General features: G+C 42.5%; 1 protein-coding gene across 2 annotated transcripts in view; it reads right to left on the bottom strand.

Moving 5' to 3' along the window:
* dock11 (dedicator of cytokinesis 11) overlaps positions 1–26500 on the bottom strand; it is a 307563-nt gene that overhangs the window by 131275 nt on the left and 149788 nt on the right. The window contains exons 29-35 of one of the 2 annotated variants that reach the window (XM_059977401.1): positions 26144–26227; positions 22427–22538; positions 12488–12666; positions 7765–7881; positions 4615–4714; positions 2001–2122; positions 901–1018 (exon numbers count right to left, since the gene is read on the bottom strand). In XM_059977401.1, the coding sequence (XP_059833384.1) occupies positions 901–1018; positions 2001–2122; positions 4615–4714; positions 7765–7881; positions 12488–12666; positions 22427–22538; positions 26144–26227 (832 nt within the window). The remainder of the gene's footprint in view (positions 1–900; positions 1019–2000; positions 2123–4614; positions 4715–7764; positions 7882–12487; positions 12667–22426; positions 22539–26143; positions 26228–26500) is intronic. The other variant, XM_059977402.1, reaches the window with a different exon arrangement.

Genomic DNA, 26500 nt, shown 5'->3' with positions numbered 1-26500 from the left:
TCCTTGTCCTTCAGCATCGCCAATCAATTGATCTGCCATTCAAACACTTCTACCTGGTGTTCGGACCAGGGATATCAATGGTTGTCCTTACATCAGCTGATGAAGGAGCTTCAACTTGTAACACTAACTCCATAGCTCCGTTTTGCCTCCCACAGATGTGGCTAACATGCTGAGATTTTCCAGCATTTTCTCTCTCTTAATATAGTTTTCAGCATCCGCAGTCTTTGAAAAGTTTTACAACATTGGTTTTTTGTCTGTTTTCCATATACAGGATTGGTGTTTGAGTGTTTTACATTTTAAAAGTTAACAAATTAATTATATTTACAACAGGATGAATGTGGCTGTTCACCACTTTGATGATTGTTTTCCTCTTCTTTCAAACAACATTTGAAAGCTTATCCCTGGATTGGGCCTGTGAACAGTTAGTGACACACTGGTTAACATTCACCTGACATTATTTAATATTGAAAAAGATTTATGGAAAAATACAAATGTCAGCCTATTGGTGGATTATTGTAGTGCAACATATTTGTGAAGACCAAGCAACTGAATGCAGAATGGCCAGAGAACTTTTGTTAGTGCCAATGGAGCAGATTTTTTAGAAAGGAATTAGATGGGTTCCAGTTTGGCATAGCAATAACAACACACAAAAATATATTCCTTTATTGCTCTGCATTGCTCAGACTGGAGTGGAATTTTCACAACTGATAGTCACTGGACTGGGAATACTAGATTTTTTTTGGGGGTGTTTGCATGTCTTCGATGTTACATACAGTTAAAATGCTCCAGGAACTGAATCACAGGATATTATCAAAATATTCATTACCCTTTATCAATGTTTCAATTTCACAGCTTGTCATGGAGTTGGAAATGAATACATTCCTAAAGGGAACAACATACCTTCTGATATTGTTTTAAGGATGTGTAGAAAGCACATAAGGAGACTTCTTATTTCATGCTGGTCTAACTTGCCATAGTTGGATAAGTTGCTCCCTGTTGAGCTCCTTCTTTGTTGACTCTGAAAGACAAGTTCATAAACAAATGAGTGCAGGAACAGCTAGATACCACTTTCTTTAACTTCAGTCATCCACAGAGAAGCTGAACTGCTCATTCACATGGAATGTTCCAACATTCAGATAAGGAACAGAGGTTCTGCCCTGTGTGATTTGTTAACATTTTCCTCAAGAACTAGAACAATGATCAGATTGCTCTAAACACATGACATCAAAGGGGAAACACCCATTATGCCTGTGCCTGCAGCTGGATAGAACCTCAACTGTTCTTAGCTTCCCCACCCTCAACCATAGCATCAGTTATATGCTGCACACAGAGCAGGAAATGGACCAAGTCCTGGATTTGAACTGGTAGCTCACAAGCAACAATGTCAAGAATTAAGTTATATATCCTTGACATCAAGTATATTATTCAAATCATTGATTCTGCATAAGATTATTGGCATATTAACCCAAAAAATAATATCAGGATGTATATTGTATACATTTCTCTGGCATTAAATGCACCTATTGAAACTATATTAAGCCCAACATTATACAACTTCACATGACATATTTTCCAATTTCTCTTCATTAAGGTTCAGCAAGCCAAGAAGCCCTCCTACCCACAGAAAAGATAATGTGGCTTCAACTTCAGATATTAACAGCAGGTCGGGCACTGCCAAGGGAGAGATGGAGTTAATATTCCAACAGTTCCGATAAAAGGCCTTCAACCCGAAATGTTCTTTCTTTCTCCACAGATGCTCTCTGACCTGTATCTCCCACATTTTCTGTTTTTATTTGAGATTCTAATACCATTTTTTGAAAAAAAAACTTAAAGTACTCATTAATATAGACAACACACTCTAGCAATGTGGCGGGCTTGCTTGTATAATTCTTAATGCTGGATGCATTTGACATAGTTCTGAAAAATTCTAACTTCTACAACACAAGGATATGGAAATTAGGTTTAAAAACAAATGACCAAGTTGAAAGAATTTTCTTTACAAAGTCCATGGAATTCCGTCTTTCCTCGGCTCTCTCTGGTGTACAGGCACTCAGTTCATTGCTCAAGGTGCCTCTGGAATCATCACGCTTCAACACCGGCCCACCAGACGTGCTGTATCCTACTGACAAAAATAAAGCCACAGTCATAACAAGCAGAATTTACACAGTTAGACTCTTAATATTTACATTTGCAGAAAGTAACACCAACTGAAGGGACTGTCTGGATTTTGATGCAACAACACAGAAATTAACTAATGTATTATGGAAAGAAAGTAAAATCATTGTAAATTAGGAAACATGCAGTACTTCATGGACCACTGTAGCCATTCCATCTTTGGCAGTCCCATTGCATTTGGGAGTGTGTTTCAGGACATAGATCCTGCTTTAAGGAAGAAGTACAAATGTGTTACCAAGACACAGAAATGGCGAGGAATCTGCAGATGCTGGTGATTCCATATAACCATATAACAATGACAGCACGGAAACAGGCCATCTCAGCCCTTCTAGTCCATGCCGACGTTAACACTCACCTAGTCCCACTGGCCCGCACTCAACCCATAACCCTCCATTCCTTTCCTGTCCATATACCTATCCACTTTTACTTTAAATGACAATACCGAACCTGCCTCTACCACTTCTACTGGAAGCTCATTCCACACAGCTATGACTCTCTGAGTAAAGAAATTCCCCCTCATGCTACCCTTAAACTTTTGCCCCCTAAATCTCAAATCATGTCCTCTTGTTTGAATCCCCCCTACTCTCAATGGAAAAAGCCTATCCATGTCAACTCAATCTATCCCCCTCATTATTTTAAGTACCTCTATCAAGTCCCCCCTCAACCTTCTACGCTCCAAAGAATAAAGACCTAACTTGTTCAATCTTCCCCTGTAACTTAGGTGCTGAAACCCAGGTAACATTCTGGTAAGGTAGCACATTCCATCTGCTGCCTTAGTTTTCCTTCATGATAGAGGTTGTGGGTTTTGAAAGTCTGGTCTGAATGATTTAAGTAACTGAGATGTGTTTGTAGATGGTACAGTTCTGATGTATCTGTAGAGCAGTGGCGAGACTTTAGGGTCATGGATGAACCTTTGTATTTGTCATGGACATACTTAGCTTCTTGCTGCAGTTCCACTCACCCAGACAAATACAGAACAGTTACATTCCTGACTTGCAGCCATCGTATTTATGTTCAGGTTTCAACTCAACACACCATTTCTCTCCACAGACGCTGCTTGACTTGTTGAGTTCTTCCAGCTTCTTGTTTGTTGCTCCAGATTCTAGTGTCACCGGTTTGCCAAGTCTCTTTGAAAGGAGTTCTGTGCAACCGTCTCTCACTGTTCCCACTTTGTGAGTTCTACTGCTCTTCAACCACATTCTCACTCAAACGTTATACCATAGACACGTCCTTCCAATCCAGAAGAGACTCAAAGTGAATCATTAACCATCATTTCCCTTCACAAAATGCTGCCTGGCCAACTGAGTTCCTCTAGCATCATGGTTGTTGCTCCAGATTCCAGTATCTGCACAACCCCATGCTTCTGGTTTGACAACTAACCCAAGTTCTAGCAGCTGAGGTACAAAAGTGGAGGAGGAGTTAAACCCATGAGGTTTGCTCGGCAGTGTCAAGCTAGATTTATGATCAAACCTGGCATCTCAAGTATGTCTGAGAAATGTCCTTAGAGAGCTGCACAGAAATAATTAACCCAGAATATCAGTACAATTAAACAGGTGGAATAAGGCCAAGTTTACAGAAACAATGAACACGTAGAAACACTAGGTGAAAGTTAAATAAAGTAATGTTCTGATGAAATATCTAAATGTTTGGAATTTCTTTTGATGGATGAATTATTATAAGGCCAAGCAGCTTCATTTGCTCATTGTAATCACATGAGCATCTGCTTTTATTTCTGGATCCTAATTAATGAGTGAAACAATTTAAATCCAATTTCAGTCTGTGGGTATATCAATTTATTCCTAAAGTTACGACTATAATCTTTTGTTCCCTCCCCAAAATGAGCTGCTGAGACTAATTGGAGTTCACCTCACCCTGGTGGGGTCCTGTGCAGAGTTATTCTAAAGATTCCAAGAAATTTTTTTTTAATCGAAGTATGTGCAGTATGCAGTGTATAATCCTGAGATTTGCTTTCTTCACAGCCAGCCTCAAAAGAAAAACCATGGAACCCGTTCAAAGAAAAACATTACCCCACCCCCACGAGCAACAAAATAATCAAACCATGGCAAAAATAGCGTAAAACACAGAAAACACAAAATTGAAAGAGTCCAGGCATATTCAGTCCCACTCAGTGTTCATTATCTGCTGGCCATTCAGATTCAAAACTGCCCAAAATAGCAACTTAAAAAACCAGAAACCAGAAGCACATCATAACGTGAACTACAGAGTCCAATCCACAAACCACATTGATTAAACCCATAAAGAAAGCAAATGAGTAAATCTCTTTCTTCTTAATAAGTTGTAATGGTAATGAAAATCTACACCTTATAGAATGTTACTGTTGGTTCCTTAACTCAATCCAACTCACATGAAAACCAGTTGGTTTAAAGTCTGTACTCTTTATGCCCTGTTTAGTGGTTAACTTAATCATTAAGATTTTACCTGAAGGAGTTAACTCCTTGTCGGTGAAGATGCCTGACTTGCGTGCAGCTGATCCATTAATTGCTGTTGGGACGCTAAATGCCAAGTCACCTCGAACACACTATTTTGTAAAAATAAATGTTGTTTGTCAATATTCAGCAGAATGTTGATAATTTAATATTTTTTTGCACTTGATTACATGATTTATCTAGGAATCATAAGCCATTGGATTTGACTATTCAATGCAACATGCCTGTTCTAGTGCTTTGCATGTACTATTAAATCACATCCATGTCTTTTGCCCTTTTCCCTATAGTGTCTTCCTTACAGCTATTTATTTCACTCTCAGAGTTGACAAAGGAAAGTGAACTGGTCTGCTTGGGAGATCGGCAGCAAGTTTTAATTCCTAAGCATTAACGTAACATGCGATTTCTCCATGGGTCCAGCACATGAATACAATTACAAGGAATGCACATCAGCATCACCAGAGATCAAGTTCAGTGTGTCACTGACGACTCCAACAAAGTTTGATGTATGTGCTGTTTAAAGTATCCTGACTAATTGCATTGTGGTCTGTTACGACAATTCATAAGAGCAACAACACCAGATGCTGCAAAGTGTAATGAGCTCAGCCCAATACATCAGGGGTACGTGCCTCCCCACCATCGGTAGTACTTATAAGAGGCACTGCCTCAAGAAGGCAACATCTGTCATCAAAGATCCTCACCATCCAGGCCATGCCATTCTTGCAGCTGCCATCAGGCTGGTTTCAGAAGCCTGAAGTACCACAACACCAGGTTCAAGAAAGGTTACTTCCCTTCAACTATTCAGTTCTTGGGCCATGACCCAACCTTAAGTCACAGAATTATAACAATAACATGACCAGTTTGAGATCAGTCATTCATTAAATGGGATTTCTTTTCGTTGTAAGTGTGTTCTCCCTTGTATAATTTTTATTTTGTTCTTGTGAATTCTGTTTATCGGATGCTTTGTGCCTTTAATGCTGCTTTAAATAAGGTTTTCATTGTACCTGTGTATATGATGATAACCACAGCTGATATCAGAGTAACTGCTTCCATCAACTTTGCTGGTACCCTCCCAGAGAAATCGATACCTTTCTCACTTGTTTTTCTTTTGCTCGTTACTTTAAGTGAGTTTTCTAATCACTATCTCTTCCAAGAGTGCAAAGTAGTATTTTAACAACATTTTGAGAGGCCTTGTCAAATCAAGTTGGTAAATGCTACACCATAGGTGGCAAGCAATTAATTGTCCTATAGAAATCATTGTCATTTAACACATATTCTTTGACTTCCTAAAATATTACCCTTGGGATCTAAGTGCCATTGATATTGGGGACATTGGTTGCCTATAGAAGATGGTGTTGAGCTGTGTCATTGAGCCAGTCAGCCCTTTGAGTCAGGGCTTCAATATGAGCTTAGAATTTATTCTTCCAATAAACTCAAACCTTTACCTCCAGCAGCAGATCTATAAGGCCCTCTTTGTCAGCAGCTGTGGTATTGTTGAGGGATCTGTGCTGTATAAGATGTTAATGGGCATACCATTTAGCTACTCTCCAAGTCCTCCATAATTCAGTCATGCAGCTCCATTTGCCCACATTTATTCATTATCCTTTAATACATTTTGCTAACAAAATTATTTCTGGTGACCTTTCATGACAGTTTACTTCTCACCTGCCTTGGCAGCTTTTTGGTTGAAGAATTCCTAAGCACGAGAACCACCCCAATTTAGGAGGTTCACAAGGATGTTGCCTAGATTAGAGAACATTACCTATAAGGAGAGATTGGACAAACTTTTTCCCAGGGCTGAAATGGTTGCCTCAAGAGGACACAGGTTTAAGGTGCTGGGGAGTAGGTACAGAGGAGATGTCAGGAGTAAGTTTTTTACTCAGAGAGTGGTGAGTGCGTGGAATGGGCTGCCAGCAGCGGTGGTGGAGGTGGATACGATAGGGTCTTTTAAGAGGCTTTTAGATAAGTACGTGGAGCTTTGTAAAATAGAGGGCTATAGGTAAACCCAGTAATTTCTAAGATAGGGACGTGTTCGGCACAACTTTGTGGGCTGAAGGGCCTGTACTGTGCTGTAGGTTTGCTATGTTTCTATGCTATCTCTGAAGCAAAACAGGCTGTCAAGTAACCTGATAAAAGTTCAAAAAATTCTGAGACTCATAGGCAGGTTAGATAAGGTCCTTTTCCCCAGGGTGGAAATGTCAAATATCGGAAAGCATATGTTTAAGCTGAGAGGGGAACAATTTAAAGGAGATTTACAAGACAAGCTCTTTACACAGAGGATGGTAGGTGCCAGAGGAAGTGCTAAAGTAGTTACAATATCAATGTTTATTCAGATAGTTACATGAAGAGGCAGGATAAAGAGTGTGCGTAGATTGGATAAACTGTACTGTTATATGGAAATATACAAAGCTGGGATTAGGCTCCCCAAATCATCCCACCCTAATTGACACAACTTATTCACTGGAGGCAAGATCAAGCATTGCCTCATTCCTCAAGTGTTGACAGAAAATGCTCACTCCCATTGCCTTTGGACTATCAGCAACCAGACTCCATTAGGAATTGATACATTCCATTCCCACTAGTTCTTTCTCTTCTACAATTTCCCAGCAAGTTTCAGACTGACACAGCAGTCCAGGTGCTTCTTTCAAGTAAGACGTGTGTGTTTGGACCATCCCTTCTTTGTCCATTGGATTTTTCCTACATTATCATGGTTGGGGTACCCCATGATAATTACACAAATGTCCTACTTTGTACACTGTGGATCTATTCTAAATGAACTTTTGGGATACATGTCTTCAATTTGTGAAGCTAGAAACATGTGAGTGAATACACTGCACCATAGTTCCTACAATAAACCTTATATAACCCTCTCAACTTCCTATTTCTTTTAAATAAAATACTTTACAGGAACACACCTCTTCTCCTAAACTGAGAAATGTCTGTATAGTACTTGTACCTCTATAATGTTGCACTACCTTCCTTGGAAATGTTTGAAATGCATTAGGCTTCATACTGAGGAAGGTATACTTGTTTACAGGTCAGGAATTTTCTTTGTATTTGCATCTACCTTGCTTTCTTCTTCAGCTGTGACACAGCAGCATTGGAAGACACCACAACACAGAGTGAAGAAGGGCCTTGCACTTACGGCATTCGAGAAGGTCATGCTGAGAGAAGACAGATCCTTTATGATGAACCGCTGAACATTTTCAAATATCACTTTGAGAAGTGGTAGGTACAAGAGGGCTATTCTTGCCTGTTGGTTCTGAAATACATGAATTAAATTGTTAAACTTCAGATAAAAATGGAAGACTTCACTTAGGTGCATCAGAATTTTTCTCTGGTGAGTTCTGAGAGGAGGAAAATAATGTCATAACATAAAACCTTTGTCATGTACAATGTTACCTGTGTACCTGACCCAGACAGACGCAGGTTTTACAAGGCATTTCCGCACTTCTGTATCTCTTGGAGGCTATCAGCATGCCCGTTTCCATGATAACTCAGTTCTCTGACAAGCAGCACTGCTGAGATTGTTGTGCACAGTTCACACTTCGCACTCCTTCCTCAGTCCACCTATACTCCCTGGGCACTGACCTTCAATGTACCTAACCCCATGCCCAATCTAAAGGCACCTCCCAGTTCAGTCCACAAATCAAAGCTGGCAGCTCTAACAGGGCAGCATTCATTCACCACTGCACTGGACCATCACTGGATTTTGTAAGGCAAGAGTATAGAGGGCAAGGAACACAAAATGCAGGCTGATACTCTAGTGTAGTACCAAGGGGGAGTGGCCTCTATCACATGAGGCATCGACGGATTCAGGACAGGACCCACAGCAGCACTGATGCACAGAAAGACATTGGAATAAAAACTCACAGCTTCTTGAAATTGGCAATACAAGTGCATAGAGAGGGGGAAAAGGCACATGGCATGCGTCTGTTAGGGCATTGAGTATAAAAGTAGAAAATCATATTACAGATGTATAAGATGCCAGTTAGGCCACATATGGAATACTGTATACAGTTCTGGTCACCACTTTCCAGGAAGGATACGCAGGGCTTGTAAAGGGGGTGTGGAAGAGGTTCATCAAGGAGGTTTCCTGGATTAGAGAGAATTGGGCATTGATAAAGGCCAGGCACCACGGTAGTGGAGTGGATAGCGCAAAACTCGGGCCATCAGAGTTCAGAGTTCAATCTTGGCACCACCTGTTAAGAGTTTATACGATCCCCCTGTGATTGTATGGATTTCCTCTGAGTGCTGGGTATTAGGTTAATTTGTCATTTTAAATTGTCCTGTGACTAAGCTAGCATTAAATGACAGGTTGCTGGGTAGCAAGTTGTATCACAAGGGCATGTTCCACCCAGCATCTCTAAATAAAATGAATAATAATACAAGATTTGAATTTTTTTCTCTGTAATGTTGCAGGCTGAGTGGCAAGCTGATAGAAATTTATAAATACTGCAATGCAGTTGATGTGGCAAATGCAAAATTTCAACATGCTTTTTACAAAATCCCACATAATTGAATTAAAGTGGATGTGGCAGCATAGATATGAGATTGCCTGTAGTTCAAGAAATCAACTCATAACAAATGCCGGGTGAAGTTACCCGAGTGTGTTCTCCAAAGGCTTGGGCACACAGGGCACTGTTCCAAAGTGAGCGTATGGTGCCAACCCCCAAACAAAAACCTTGTGGTGAATGAGGAGGAGTTTTGTGATGGATTTTCAAAAATAAGTATGGGGGGGGGGGGGGGGAAGGGCAAATGATATTGACCACAGTAATGATGGCAAAGTTATCCTCCCACATCCCAACAATCATCAAGTTAGTCAGTTAATTGGCCACTAGGGTTCACCCTGGATGTGGGTGGGTGGTAGGAACATCTGGAGTGAGTGATGGAAATGAATGTGTGGGGTGGGGATGGGATTGATTGGAATTCTATGAGGAAATAGAGAAAGTACAGTATTTGCATTAAGGTCAAGAAATGGTCCCCTGGCGGCACTTAGTGGTCAAAATCTGCATCTACATGACAATAAACTAGTGCCAAAATAAAACAGTTTAATCCTCCCTACACCTCCCACACGGCCCTTGCTGTTATTTGCATCTTACACTGTTCCTAAGGTACACAATGCAAGCTCAAACAACACCTCATCTCATCACAGAACCAATGAACTATCTTTATGCAGGGTGTGTCACATCCCCCTGAACTTGAAAATGAATCAAAATCAGAGTCCGGTTTAATATCTCTGGCACATCATGAAATTTGTTGTTACGCAGCAGCAGTACAGGGAAATACATAATAATAAAAACTGAATTACTGTAAGTATATATTTATTTTAAGAAGTTAAATTAAATTAGTAGTGCAAGAAGTGAAAAAAGTTCAAGGGTTTCAAGGTCCATTCAGAAATTTGATGCTAGAGGGGAGAAAGCTGTTCCTGAATCGCTGAGTGTGTGCCTTCAGGCCCCTGCACCTCCTACCCAATGGCAACAATGAGAAGAGGGCACAGACTGAGTGAATGGGATCCCTAATGTTGGATGACACCTTTTGAGGCATCGCTCCTCGAAGGAGTCCTGGATGCAGGGAGAGGTTAGTGCCCATAATAGAGCTGACTGGGTTTGCATTTCTGCAGCTTACTTTGATCCTGTGCCATGACCCCCTCCTCATACTTGACGATGAAGCAGCCAGTTAGAATGCTCTCCATGGTGCATCTGTAGAAATTAGCGAGCGTCTTTGGTGACAAACCGAATCTTCTCAAACCCCTAATGAAATACAGCCACTGTTATGCCTTCTGTGTAACAGTATTAACATGTTGGGCCCAGGATAGATCCTCACAGATATTGACACCCGGCATTTTAAAACAGCTTATCCTTTCCACTTCTGATCTCTCAATGAGACTGGTGTGTGTCCCTTTGTCTTATCCTCGGAACTCCACAATTCTTTGGTGTTACTGGGACAAGACTCAACTAGCTGATATATCATGCACCTGTATGCCTTCTCGTTACCATCTGAAATTCTGTCAACAATAGTTGTGTCATCTGCATATTTATAGATGACATTTGAGCTGTGCATAACCACACCAGTCATGGGTGTAGAGAGGGTAGAGGAGTGGGCGAAGCACACTTCCTTGAGGTACACCAGTGTTGATTATCAGTGAGAAGGAGATGTTATTTTTGATGCACACAGACTGTGGTCTTCCAGTGAGGAAGTTGAGGATCCAGTTGCAGAGGGAGGTACAGAGGACCAGGTTTTGGAGCTTTTGATCAGAATTGTTGGAATGATTACATTAAGCACTAAGCTGTCGTAAATAAAAAGTAGTCAGTCACAAGTATTAGTATTTTCCAGATGATCCAAGGCCACATGAAGAGCCAATGAGATTGCATCTGCAAATTGCAAAAAGGATCTAGTGCTTTGCTGATGAATATGACAAATACACTGTTCTTGAGCTTCCAGCCGGGTACAGATATCAATTATAACAGGCATTTTGATGACAAACTCTGCCATCTTCACCAGGGATGAACAGCAGATGCCTGGTGAAGATGGCAAAATCTGTCATCGAAATGTCCATGATAATTGAAACCTGTACCCAGCTTGAAGCCCAAGAAGAGTTTGTAGTTGGTCCAAGTCCTTGCTTAGGCCTGACTTTAATTCAACAGTTTCAAATAAACATCCCTCTGGTTTGTAGCAGAACTGTGAAGTTTTGATGAAAAGTTATCAACTTGCAGAGTTTACAATGGCATATGTTATTGCAGAGCTGATACAAATCCAGAGAGGACATGAACTTCTCACTGTACCAGCTGCAGGAGAAGTGTCAAGAGCTGTAGAAGCCACTGTACCCAGCCTTCATTGATCTGACCAAGGTGTTCAACCTTGTCAGTAGAACAGGACTCTTCAACCTCCTGCTAAAGATTGGCTGCCCCCCCACCCCCCACCAGGACTGAGCAGCATCATATCATCCTTCCACAAGGACATGCACGGCACTGTCTGCTTCAGTGGAGTAACTTCTGATGCCTTTCCAGTGAGCAGCAGAGTGAAACAAGCATAGTAGGGTATGGTTCTGAAGTGGACATATAGGATTGGTGTAGATGGGTAAAGAGGTTAGCATGGATCTGTTGATCTCATGGACTTATTTCTGTGCTGTACAGTTGTATGACTCTAGTACAAATGTATTTATATATAAGGCTGCTGGGACTGCAGGTGAAATATTGTGCATGGATCTGGTCTCCCTACTGTATAGTGAGATTCTTATGTAAGGAGTAATTCAAAAGACTGGGCCTGTACTCTCAGTGATGTGGAAGAATGAGAGTGATCTCATGGAAACACATCAAATTCTTAAGAGTCTTGATAGGATTGGGATAGCAATGACTCTTCCCCTGGCTGGGTGCCTGGAACTAAAGAGTCTTTCTTAAAATAAAGGGTTAGTCATTCAGGACTGAAGAAAGAAGGAAATATCTTTACACATCTTTGGAACATCTAAAGGGCACGGAGACTTGGTTGCTAAGTATATTTGAAGTCCAATAGACAATTACATGGAGCGGATTAAAGGATCAGTCATGAATGGTAGGAAAAACAGAATTTTATCCTTTGCTTCTGCTTCTTGTGGTCCAAGATCCTAGTGATTTTACAAAGATAAAATTGTGAATTCAATGTGGCTGAATGTGAATCTGGTACCTTGCAACAGGTCAATGCAGGATTCACTCCTATCAGCTATACTAAAGCTGGGATGTAAAGAAGGAACAAAACCACATGAATCCCACCTATCTGTGTGGACCCAAAATACAGTTTGCTCAATAACGTCAATGACATGTCTGACACGCACAGGGTCAATGCCTCTTCTACAGCAGCGTACAAAGTAGAAATAACCACAGCCTTTGTACCTTGTGTGGATATCGGGCATCAAACGAGTGCTTCATCATCAGGCTCTTGACAATGGCAATGGCCATGTGTCGGATGTCCCGAGACTCATTAAGAGCAGCAGTGAGCTCCCTGAATAAAAGTCCCACCAGGAAGTGATGCCTGCAGAAGTCATCAGTGAGAGTGTACTCCAGTTGCAGATCTATAGGAAATACACAAAAAACATTATTTTTAAAAAGAAGCAAAGATGCAGAATTAAATCAATGCATACTTGTGCATAGAATTATTTTTCATTTTTAAGGAAGGATATTATGAAATGGAAGCAGTTCATGGTGAGACCTAGCGGTACACGTACATAGTTCCTTGACAAAGGGGAAGAAGGAATACGGTACTCTTATTTTCATCATTTAGGGCACTGAGAACAAAAGCTGATATGTCACATTGTAACTGTACAAGACCCCGGTGAGAATACACATGAAATTCTCTTCACCCAGTTATAGAAAGGCTTCCATGAATCTGAAAATGGTGTATTAAACATCCAGCAGGACATTACCAACAATGGACAGTTTCAGATTCCTTATCACACGTACATCAGAACATACATTGAAATGCATCTCTGAAAGAAAAGAATGAATTTTTACAGCAATGAGCTTTGTAATAGATATCCGGTGAATCCAATAAGTTTATAAAGACAGGTGATAGTAGTTCACAGGTCCAGGGAGCCAGGTTTAGTCCCATCCTCCAGTGCTATCTGTGTTGAGTTTGCCCCTGTGACTGCATGTATTTAGAATTAACATGTTGCTGGAGAACTTAGGTCAGGCTGTATCTATGGAAGTGAAGGAATACTTCTGACCCGTTGAGTTCCTCCAGCAATTTACTTTGTTTTTCTTCAGATTCCTACAACTATAGTCTCTTATAGTAAGTGTGAGTTTCCCCCCCACCCCACCAAAACCTTTTATTTTCTTTCACACGCAGATGTGTGGACTGGTCAATTGGCCACTGTACCTTATCAATTAGTGCATGTTGCGCCTGAACCCGAGAGGGAACCAAGATTCTCGCAGCCAGGTTTGTTAGAGCTGTTGGGGAAGGTTTGAACTAATTTGGCACGGGGATGGGAATTGGAGTGAAGGGAATCAGGATAGGACGGATGGTAAAAAAAGGACCCAAAGTTAGCATGCAGTCAGACTGTCAGGAAGGGACAAAATTGCAGCTTGTACGGTGAGTATCAGTGCATTAGGGATGCTGAATTTAAAAGGGTAGCAAATACAGTATTCAAAGTGTTTATCTCAATGCACGGAGTATAAGAAATAAAGTGGATGATCTTGTTGCAGTTTTACAGATTGTCAGGTATGATGTTGTGGCCATCGCTGAATTGTGGCTGAAGAATGGTTGTAGTGGAGAGCTGAATGTCGAAGGTTACACACTGTATTGGAGGATAGGGACATAGGCAGAGGGGCTGGCATGGTTCTGCTGGTAAAGAATGGCATGAAATTAGTACAAAGATGTGACATAGGACCAGATGTTGGTCCTTGTGAGTTGCATTAGGAAACTGCAAGGGTAAAGGACTCTGATGGCAATTATATACAGACCTAGGACATGAGGGCACAGCCTCAGGATAGAGAGGTGTTCATTTAAAACGGAGATGTGGAGAAATTTCTTTAGCCTGAGGTTAGTGAATTTGTAGAATATGTTACCTCTGGCAGCTGTAGAGGCCAGGTCATTGGATGTATTTGAAGTAGAAATTGATAGGTTCTTGATTGGCCGTGGCATCACAGGTTATGGGGAGAAGGTTGGGATGCAGGGCATGGGGCTGAGGAGGGGAAGTAAAAAAGATCAGCCATTATTGAATGGCAGAGCACTCAATAGGCCAAATGGGTGGGGGTCAGGGTGAGAAGAGAGGGAAAATACCAATTGTACTGGAAACAGGTTATTCACTTGTAATCTGAGAGACTGGACTAATGTTCCAAGAGCACGTTTCAATGAAAAACAACAGGTAATAATGGAGTTATAAAGTCATACAGCATGGAGTCCAGCTCTTTAGCCCACTCAGTTTGTAGCAACCATCAACCACAGCGATCCGTTTACATACACAGAAACGCTGTCATAGGAATTCCAGCAGCATCCATCATCAGAGATCCTTACCATCCAGGCCATGTTCTCTTCTCCCTATTACCATCAGGTAGAAGGTACAAGAGCCTCAGGACTCACAATCCCAGGTTCAAGAACAGTTACTACCCCTCAACCATTTGGCCCTTGAATGAACAGGATCTCTACACTCACTTGCCATTCGCTGAGGTGTTCCCACGCTGATGGTCTCACTTAGGGACTCTATCTTGTTATCTCATGCCCTCGTTGTTTGTTGCTATGTATTTATATTTGCATTTGCACAGTTTGTTGTCTTCTGCATCCCAGTTGATCTTTCATTGACCCTGTTAAGAGTCCATAAATTTGCTGGGTGTGCCCACAGGAACATGAATCTCAGAAATATATATGGTGATATATATGTACTTTGATATATTTTGAACTTACATTCTCTTTGCATTCCCATGAACTCCCCCAGATTCCAACTATGACCTACCAGGGGCAGCTTACCTTAGCCAATCAGTTTCCTAACAACTCACCTCTGGAATGTGGAAGAAACTCACAGACACAGGGAAAATGTGCAAACATCCCACAGGCAGCACCCAGGGTCAGGATTCAGACCTTGTGCATCTGGAGATATGAAATAACAGTTCTAACTGACCTACTATGCCACTCAAAGTGTATTGGGTGTCAAATAAATTTTTGGGCAAATGGAATTGGTGTAGATGTCAAAAGGTTAGCATAGCTGTGGTCGGCCAAAGGATCAATTTCTGTGCTGTATAATTATGTGACTCCATGTGACAAGCTGGTTGGTTTTTAAACTCTTTTCTGTTAGAGAACAAGTTAATGAATTAGTAACATAGAAAGCTAGACGAACTATCCAGAGATCACATTTCAAATCCCAACTCTAAAATATCCTAGGAATTATTCCTTCACCCACCAAAACTAGTCTTGTTACAATGACCAGACAATAACTGGCAAGAAATGGTGGCCTTTCTAGTGACACTTGTTCTCAACAGATGAATAAATAAAACAACTTTAAACATTGGTCCATGAAACAATTCAGACAGTGCTGAGTCCTGATGCAAAACAAATTTTGAAATTTGAAGGAAGGGTGCCGTCAACAAGTGAAAATGAAAAAATAATCAATTTTTCCTCAAGTAAATGTTAAGAGCATACAAAATTAATGAACTTACTTTTAATAGGAAATGGAGATAAAATTAATTGCCCCTGCAAATGGAAGCAACAATTCTGAATGACATCAAATTAATACATGTGATTCCTTAACGTATATTTACACACTGATCCAGATCCAAGGAAGTCTTACAAAATTATCTCAGAAAGTACGGTGTGCTCTGCCCTTGAAATGCTATCACTGTCCTGGCTACTGTAATTTCCAAGAATCTTTTTATCGCCCACACAGTCTTCAGATTATGTGTCAACTTGCAGGATTATGGTTAGTCATGACAGTTCTAGTCAAGTGTCTTGAGTGCTTGGTTCTGACAAAGCATAAATCAACATAAAGCCCTGTTGAGGCAAGCTTGTGAGATGTGTCAAACCACTCAGTTTACGCACGCACACACGGGGCGCTAAATTTGGTTTTCCCATGACCGACTGCTGACGTTGATAAAAGATGTCAAAAGGTGAGCTTTGCACATCCAGTCCATGAAGGGGTGGTTGTGTTTTCATGTTTTTTTTTGCTTCCAATAGCATTTGAATGCCACGTTACATGGCAGCTGTGCAGTATACCAGCAGCATTGTTGCAGAAGATTTTCAGTAGCTTTGCCACCTGCTAAAATGTTTACAGAAGCAGCCTTCGAAGCAAGTGAACCAAGTATCTGTTCCATTCATGCTTCTATAGTTTCAAAGCTGATGTGTTGGTAGGTCTTCCAATCTTCCTCGTGTTGTAGAGGTCCACTGATTTCTTTGTCAATATATCAGAGCTCTGGATCATCCCAGTCAAATCCTAGGACTGTGAAAGTCAATGGAGGTAGATCAAGTATCTGAACAGTGACATTGGTATCAGGATTGCTGGATGTACTGATGTTGCTTTCTCATCTTAGTACGATGGCTTTACTTCTGAAAAACTCATCTGAGCTTTTTGTATAATTTGCCCATTTGGACATCCATTCAACAGGTCTCCTTTGTTTTATTTTTCACACATTCTTGACAATCTTCTGTTATATCTTTTTTCAAAGCTTTCTACCATTATGAGAGATTTTTCAAATGCATTTCGTAAAGGTTTGTGATCTACAAAGGAGTCCAAGGACATGAGTTTGCTGCACTCCTCATACTTGTTGGAAAGCTTCATGTAGCCAGAAGAGTTCTGACACATTTCACGACAAATGAATTGATCTTTTTCATCTGGTGATTTTGTCTCATTTTCCTTTTCTCTCCCAGGAAACTGTTCTGGATTTAATTTGGGATCATGCATGATTTTATGGAATTTCTCAAACATCCCCTGAATTATGTCATGGAATGAGGAAAGCATTCCATGGCCATCATAGGTGCTGGGTCTAAAATGGGGAAAGGAGTAATCTGGAAACAAGAAAAATACAATGCTATTGAGGGACTATCAGTCTATTTATCTATTGCTTCGAAGCAATAGATAAATTCTCTTTGAACAATTCATCCATATCTTCATACTCTCACTGTCACCAAGTTCTTCATTCTTCTCCTTCAAAGAGTCTATTTTCTCAACATTAAACCATAAAGAGACCACCAGTATTCTATTGAAGATTTTTTTTCCACTTTTTCAAGTCTTGAAGCCTCTGCTGCAAATTCTCGTGTAGAACTGTGTGCATGTTTACTTCAAACAGGCCTTCCATTCATCCCACAGAGACTCCCTGAGTTGACATTGCTCAGCTTCCTTCAGTTTTCTCTGCTCTTCTTCAGCAGCCAAAAGAGATTCATTTTTTAAAAAAAGTGCTACACTTGCCTCTAAACCATCTCACTCACTACTGTTCAGGGCCCAAACAGTCCTACCAGTTGAGTTGACACTTCACCTGTGAGTCTGTTAAGGTCATCTATTGTATCCACTTCTCCTAGTGTGGCCTCTTGTATATTGGTGAGACCCAATGTAGATTGGAAGACTGCTTTACCAAGTATCTGCACTCTGTCCACCAGAAAAAGCAGGAACTCCCAGTGGCCACCCATTTTAATTCCACTTCCCATTCCTACATGTCTATCCATGGTCTCCTCCATTGTCGTGATGAGGCCACACTCAAGACGGAGAAGCAACACCTTATGTTCTGTCTGGTTAGCCTCCAACCTGACGGCATGAACTTCAATTCCTGAAACTTCCAGTAATGGCCCCCCATCTCTAAATCCCTATCTCCTTTTCCCTCTCTCAACTTTATCTCCTTGCCTGTCCATCACCTTCCTCTGGAGCTCCTCTCCCTTTTTCTTTCTTCTATGGCCTTCTGTCCTCTCCTATTAGACTCTGCCTTCTCCTGCCCTGCATCTCTTTCACCAATCAACTTCCCAGCTCTTTACTTCACCCCTCCCTCTCTCAGTTTCACCTATCAGCTTGAGTTTCTCCCCCCACATTCTAGCTGTCCCCTCATTCATTTTTCTCCAGTCCTGTTGAAGGGTCTTAGCCCAAAATGCCAACTGTCCTCTTCTCTATAGGTGATGCCTGGCCAGCTGAATTCCTCCAGGTGTGTGTGTGTGTGTGTGTGTGTGTGTGTGTGTCTGTGTGTCTGTGTGTCTGTGTGTCTGTGTGTCTGTGTGTCTGTGTGTGTGTGTGTGTGTTACATCACTAACCAGCTCCTTTTAGAAGTGAAAATTTATCTCCACAAACTAAAACACCCCCCTTGACAAAGTCATAAGTAGTGGTTTTATCAGCACTTTTATTTGAGCTGCATTTCCTTGTTAGAAACAGAGTGTTTATTCTCCTTATAATTGCAGCAAAGAATGCGGGAAATTCACAGAGAAACTTTATCTCTGAAGTTTATGAATCACTGTGATGTGACCCTCCCAAACTCGGGATGACCTGAGTGGCAGTGGAAGTGACAAGACTGAAGAGCTGGCAATCTGAAATACTGAGCAGATATTTTTCATATTACCTAACAACGTAGGGGACCATTCAACCTCTGAATCTTTGTTGGCTCTCAGAGCAATCCAATCAATCTTATTCTCCCATTTATTTTCCTGTAACCCATTGTCTCTCACATGCTTATCAACTCCCTCCTGAAATTCCTGCCATTGTGGGGTAAACTTCAGTAGCAAGTGCCAAAGAGCCAGCAACTACCTTGGCAGTAGATTTAGTGGTGACACGGACGTGGCCAGTCAGGTTGCTTATGCTACATCCTCTGCACAAGCACCTGAGAGTTCTGCTGAAATTAGGGAACTGCTTTTCCCACAGGAGCAAAGAAAAAAACTGCTGGAGGAACTCAGCAGATCAGACTACATCTGTGAGTTGAGATACTGCATCTGGACGGAAAGAGTTAAAATGAGATGACGGTTAAGAACAGGCCAGCAACTGGTGGAATGAGACGAGGAAGGGTTGATGGACCAAGTGGAGGACAGAGGGACAAAGACAGTGACGGAACTTGGGAGGTTTCGGAGGAGAGAGCACTTCCGTTGTGGAGGAGACAAATGATTGTGGTCTGGTGGGAACAGTGGGGAGAGGGGACTCAGTGAGTGGAGTGTGTGGGTGATGGACAGATGGAATGGGTGGGGGAGAGATAATAAATAGGGTGGAATTTCCCCTCCTCTCACCATTTCCATGGTCAGGAGAGATCGGTCCCAGCAGCCGTCATCATTGATCAATGCTATTTCATGGCAACAAGGTACAGAGGGGCAAGTAAACCTTCTGATGAATGCCACCCTCTGTCATCACAATCATTCATCTCCAACAGGAACAGGGAATGCTGGAAATCCTAGCAGTTTGGCCAGCATCTGCAGGGGGAGAAACAGTTAATCTTTCAATTCAAGACTCTCTGTGGATGCCGGCTGGCCTGCAGAGCAGAAGAGTACCCTGCACTCTGCCATTATCATCATCAAAGAATGAATTCTAATTTGGTGAGAGGGCCATAGCAGGCACATTTAGAACTGCACGGCCAATGTGGCAAAACAACACTGAAGGATGATACATGCTGAACAAGAGTAGCTTGCAAAAGGCAGATCTCAGTGATCCTACAATCAAGATTCTGAAGCCCTGGTGGCTGACAATTAATCATGACCCTTGGGAAGGCAGAGCTGAGATTCAGCTTTATTTTATGACACGTACATTGGAACATGCTGTGAAATGCATCATTTGTGCTAACAAACAGCACAACCAAATAAGGGCTGATGACATATTTATGCAAGTGTTGCCACACATTCCAGCATAAAACATTGTATGCCCACAATGTTTCACAGAACAACAACAGCAAAACAAGCCCCTTTCCTATCCCTCCCACCCACACACCTACTCACACATTCACAAAGGCCTCTAAACCCAGGACAGGCCACCTCTGGGCCCTTAGTCTTTGACCTTGACAGCAGTGAGTGGGAAAAGCAAGGCTGAAGGATTTGCAACTAGAGGTAGTTAATGGTTGTTCCTTCTGGATCTCCACCCTAGATCCATAGATCCAAACCATTACAGAAGTTGGTAATCTACTCTGCAGCAAAACAAAATGGCTGAGTGTAGAAGATACAACAATGTGCATATGTGGCACTGAAGCTCTGAACTGCAAAAACTTTCTGACGCATTGTGGCCATAACGTTAATGAAGCAATGGAAAATCAACCAGCTACGCCCTGCCCACAAAACACAGATGACATTCAACTCAGCTAATTCTTGCTACGTGACTTAATCATCAGCCAGCTGATGAAAGGTATTATTGGTGATGCTCACTTAATCACTGATAGCCCACTCTGGTTGCTCAGTTTAAGCTGTAAGTGACAAGCACAAAAACAGTCAGGTATCAAAACCTCATGTTCAAGATGCATACTAATTAACACTAACCTGCAAGGTTATGAAGGGAGATTTCCCACAGTCTTCAAAAAGCAAAAGAAAATATGGATTTGGGTCTTTGTCACTCATTTTCTCAATTCTAAAACCTCAATAGAGGTGTAACACCAGCAGTTCTAAACCTGGGGTCTATGGACCCCCTCCCCCCTCCCATGGGTTAATGGTAGGGGTCCAGTCCATAGCATAAAAAAGGTTGGGAGACACTGCGTTACAAAAACAGGGACTTGCTCCAAACTAGCTTCAGTTTGCGCCTCGATGTGCTACCACTCATCTAGTAGGAGGCTCACTGAATGCACAGCCTGTTGCTCAGATGACAAAACACTCTGTGTGCAGCAGACTCTGACGAGATCATTGACCCAAAACTAATTACAAAAAAAACACTCCAGTTACAAGAGCAAGTTCAAAAGTGTGTAACATCTCATAGCCAGACAAAACCTCTCCACAGTGTCATCTCCTTTGTCAAGCTGAGCCAGGACCTCAGCAGCAACAAGCACCCTTCTGATGAAGGGTCTCGGCCCGAAACGTCGACAGTGCTTCTCCCTATAGATGTTGCCTGGCCTGCTGTGTTCCACCAGCATTTTGTGTGTGTTGTTGTTTGAATTTCCAGCATCTGCAGATTTCCTTGTGTTTCCTGTTCCCCATTTCAGTTTGACTGTGGGTGGGGGAGGGACTAACAATGTGCTTTGATTCACTTCAGGGACAGATTCAGCCAAACAGATACAGAGAGACAGAGACAGAAACAGATAGAACATCACCCCACACACACACAAACACACACAGGAGACAGAGCAGAGAGCCAGACAGAGAAACATTTTTACTATATCTCAATAAGATTACCCTGTAACTATGCTCCAAATAATTTAGATCTGATTGTGCCCAACCCCTCTATAGCTCAAATCATAAGGAGTGACATATTCCTTGTCTCAAACAATCCACAAGGGGAACTCATTGAGTCATGCAGCAAATGTGGAAGAAAGAAATTGCCAACATTTCAGGCCTTTGAGCTCCTCCAGCACATTGCTTCTTGCTCCAGATTCCAGCCTCTACGGTCTCATATCTTCACTGTAAGTTTCTGGTTAATTTCAACACAGAAACTGTTAATATGAGTTAACTCCATTTGCACTCACAGACTGCTGAAAGTACTTATGAATAACGAAGGAACATCTGTACATCCTTCTCACCTGCAGCGTGCTTTGCAGCCAGTTGTTGAGATCATTCTCTAACACTGTCCATTGTCCATGCAAGATCTGAGAGGCAGTGTGAGCAGGCAAGTCAGAAGCCCATTATCTGCAGATTACTGTGCAAGCTACATATCCCAGGAACAGGGTCATGAAGGGGAAAGGGTGGCTGGAGGAGGTATGGAAGAGATTCAGGTGGGGAAGTGGGTTGAGGGAAAGGACGGGAAATGGAGTATGAGGAGTGAGAGTCAAATAGAATATAAACAGGCCCTTCTGCATGCAGGGTCCATTGCTGACCATCAAACACCCATTTGGGCAAGTGCAGCAGGGTGAGCAAGGCCTGACAGGTATGGGAGAAGCTAGCAGAGGACTGAAAGGAAGAAGGAAGGGGAAGTGTTGCTGCTGAGTATGGGCCTTCAAAGGGCAGAATGAGAGATGGAAGGGGACTGAGCAAGATGGGAGGAGGCTGGCATTACAAAGAATGAGGATCAAGTTTCAAGAGCACAATGACTTGTGATGACCTGATGTGAGATTTGCCAAACATTGTAATGTTATACCCACAGGTGGAGCACTAGGCTACAGCACAGTAAGCATGTCATATTCATGTCTTCATGCTCAAACATCTTTTTTTACACACACGCAATTTTTTTTTTAAAAACAGGTATAAGGGATTTGAGCTTTCCTGCAGAGAGAATTTCAGCTTTCAGAGTTTATGAAGAACAAAAGGGGATTGTTCTACCATACCTTGCATCCTTTGGAGCCTGCTCTTCACAAAAGACATTGGCAAGTTCAGAGGGATGAAGTGTTCATGGTTGCAGATGATTTGCAGGAAATCCAGCTTGTACTCGATGAGTGCCTGATGAGGAGGGAGTTGATGGGAACATGATTGCAACAATCAGTTAGTCTCCAACATGAAGCATTCGTGAGTAAAAAGGAGCTGCTCTGGGGTGGAGCAGTTCAGGATGAATCAATACAGAGGGAAGTAAGGGCAAGGAGTTATTGCCTTTTTTTGGGACTGCCAGTAATTGTGACCAGGCCATGAAACAGGAGGAGCAAGTAAGGGCAAGGAGTTATTGCCCAACTTAATAGATGGTGACATTGCCATGTTATTTAGACACCAGTCTTGAGGCAGTATCTATCTGTGAGGTAGGGTGGATGAACAGGGAAATGGTGAATGCCCACAAGTACAAATGTGGATAAATCTAACATTTCAGCTTTTACTGTAGGACTCACAGAAGCCATCAGACTTCTGGGGCCTGTAGCTGCAGCTCAGACACATCGCTTTGTTAGAATCTGGCACCATGAGTTTGCACAGCCTAGTCAAAGGTTTTCATGAAGTGAATGCCATTGAGTGCTCCATCAATACTCAAGAAACCCAATCTAATTTCGGACACTCATCCACCACCCAGAACATTAACTCCCTCCGCTAACACTACAACCACAGAATGCACTGCAGTGATTCATTCAGGACTCTCAACAGCCCGTGCCAAACCCAAATTCCATCACCCAAGCTTAGTGTCTGCACCAGAAAGCTGCACTCTACCAGAACTTGAGCATGTTCAATAGCTTCTGCCTGACCACCGATTAAAAACCCTAGAATTGGCCCAGAGCATAAGAGGGTATCCTCAATACACTTTAATGTACCTTTAAGGCAAGTGGAGATACCCTATGGATGCCAACTTTGCCTGTAACAACTGCAGACAATCATACTGAGGATGGGTGAGGTGCCATCTTAACGGGGGTGTACTGATTACTAAGAAACTGCTGCCCTACACCAGTTTTCCCACCACTACCTCTACACCAGCTCAGTCCCTATTGCCCATCAGCCTTTCACGTGGAGATAGCGCTGTCTGGTCTCCCACAGCTGCCTGAACTCCACCTCCAAAACACTGTAGGTCAGGAAAACTCATGCTCCGATGTTGACAGCATCTCCAGGCCTCCTGGAACAACTAGAATCAGTAGTTGGCATCTGACTTGGAATACTTAGCTTGTGTTGCCTTTAGGGCCTCCAGGTGGGACGGTGGGAGGAAGGAGGGAAGGAGGGACTGAGTGAGGAGCAAGGGGTCAGGTAAGGGTTTAGGAACAGGGATATAGGCTGGAGTCCAGTCGTCCACTGAATTCAAAGGCCAGCAATGCAGATGAGGGAGATCCATGGGTGGACGTTAGGCCAGCAGACCACAAGACTATGAGATACAAGAGCAGAATTACACTACTCAGCTCATCAGGTCTGCTCCACCATTCCATCATGGCTGATTTAAAATTATCCTTTTCAACTCCATTCTCCTGCCTTCTCCCCACAATCTTTTGTTGCCTTGAATAATCAATAACTTGTCAGCCTCTGCTTTAGATATACTCAGAGACTTGGCTTCCATAGCTATCTGTGGCAATGAATTCCACAGATTTAATACCCACTGGATAAAGAAATTCCTCCTCATTTGTTTTAAATGGATATTCCTCTATTCTGAGGTTGTGCCAAACCAGTGAGGATGACAGTTGGTGACTGACCCCTCTCTCCCCCCCGGGGCACTGAGTTGTCATTGGGTTCCAGGACCAGAGTTCTGTACAGGCAAGAGGCACAAAACCCATGACCCCATAGGTTTAAGAATCAGCAAGTCTAGAGTTCAATGCTTAGTGTTCCAGGACCTCTCTTCGGCAAGTCTGGAGTATGAGGCCTACTGGTGTTGGGGGTCCTCATTCGTCATCATCAAGTCCAATGGTCAAAGACCAAAGATCGGAGTACAAAGGTTGCTCAGAAGGTCTGTGGAAGCCGGCCTGCAAGTCTCTGTGGATCCGTTGGGGAAGTTGAAGCCTAAGTTCTGTGAATCTACGAGTCCGCTGGAGGATGAAGGAAGCCTGTCCTGGGTTTGGGGGGCTATGTATATGCATCAGGGGGAACTGGGCTTGTTTTGCTTTTGCTGTCTCATTGCTTGTTGTGTTCTGTGTTGTTGTGCCAAGCATCGTGGGCATGCTGTGTTGGTGCTGGAAGGTGTGGCGACATTTGAAAGCTGCCCCCATTACATTGGCAGTTTGTGTTGGTTGAACATGCAAACAACGCAGTTCACTGTTTGTTTCAAATGTATAAACAAATAAATCCGAGTCCAAATACTAATTGCACAGTGGAACCGAGGAGGGCTGCATACCTCAGAGATCAGCAGAATAAGGGATGATCTTATCCAAATACTGAAAGGCTAGTTGCAAGGGGAATGTTTTTCCCTGGTGCAGCAATCTAAACTCAAGGATCAGATTCTGAAAATAAGGGGTCAGCCAATTATGACTAAGACAGAAAGACATTTCTTGGCTCAGACAGGGGTAAATCTTTGGAAATCTCTGCCTTTGGGCTGTGCAGATTTCATTCAAATCGATTAATTTCTGAATGTTAAGTGAATCAAGGGATTTGGAGAGAATGGTGCTGAGATGTTAGATCAGCCATGACGTTGTTGACTGGCAGAATAGGACTGAAGGGCTGAATGGCCTACTCCTGCTCTAGCATCCTTCCTGTGCCCTAGCCTGCTGTGTGATAACAGGGGAATTACTGCAAGCTACCCACAGTGGCCATCCTTTGCTCCTTTGTGACTCAAAACACAGAAAGCTGTAGCCATGAGCTGCAGACTGAACGACTGTGATGGCTGGCAGGATACTGGATGAAAGGTGTGTCACCAGTGGTCACACTCACGCAGAGCACTGAGGGAGAGGGACTTTATTGGTTTCTCCATATCACCAGCTGACCCCTGGTTGTTCTCCGTACTGCAGTGCTCTGTGCTCCATCAACTGAGGATAAATCTCTCCTGCAATAAAGGGCAGTATGTTGCAAATTTTTCCAGGACACGGGGGCACCCAGCAAAGCATCACTCTGGGATAGTGAAGCTGTGGGCAAGGCAGCTGTCTACTTCCATGGATCTTCTACAAACCGACCAGTATCTTGGGCAACACTTCCCCAAGGTCAGATATTAGCTAACTTTACAGGGGCTGCTGAAGGCCAACCCTTCCACAGACTGTTCTGCTCTGCTCACTGTTGGAGACATCTTGAATCCCAGGAGAAAGTTTACTCACTCTCCTAATTCAGGAGAAGGTCCCTTGGTGTCTCTCCCAAGACTCTCCCTTGGAGACTTCAACAACCCTAACAGGCAAGGTGAGCAAATAAAGCAAGTGTACAGATACACTGGCAGACTGTGGAATTCAATCAGCCACCAACCCACAAGTAGTTGGTGATCCATTGGAATTGCATTAGTAAATGGGAGGAGTTGTCCTTCCTATTGTTGAATACATGTTCACTATATGTGGTAAATGGGGGCATTACATGCTGCAATGTGATCAGCTGACATTACAATCTTCCTTCCATTGACACACCACACCAGCCAACAAATTAGAAGCTATTATGCAAAATAAATAATTCCTGAGACCACCAGACAAAGCAAAGACAGCAGTATCAGACCGTGCCATCAAATAAAGAGCGAATCTCACCTTTGGATCCTTGGGAGGGAAGCAGCTGATGTAGTCAGTTATTAGGTTGAAGATAAACCCTCTGTCCATCAGTGTCAAACAACGCTGTGAATGAGCAATGAGTGAATTATTAAGTTATGAGATTAGATGCTCACCACGTGATATACACTATCTGGGACAAAGTAGCCCACTTGACTGGCAGCCCATCCACCACCCTCAACATTAATTTTCTCCACCATCAATGCACAGTGGCTTCCAGGGCGCACTATCTACTAAATACACCGTATGTATTCCAGGCTACTTTGTCAGCATGTGTGTCATCTACCTCCAGGAATGACAAAGTTTAATTTCGTGCCAATTGCTCCATGTACCCAAGCT

The sequence above is a fragment of the Hypanus sabinus genome, chromosome 8 (assembly GCF_030144855.1).
Source record: "Hypanus sabinus isolate sHypSab1 chromosome 8, sHypSab1.hap1, whole genome shotgun sequence".
NCBI lineage: Eukaryota > Metazoa > Chordata > Chondrichthyes > Myliobatiformes > Dasyatidae > Hypanus > Hypanus sabinus.
This window is presented reverse-complemented; position numbering and strand designations above follow the sequence as displayed.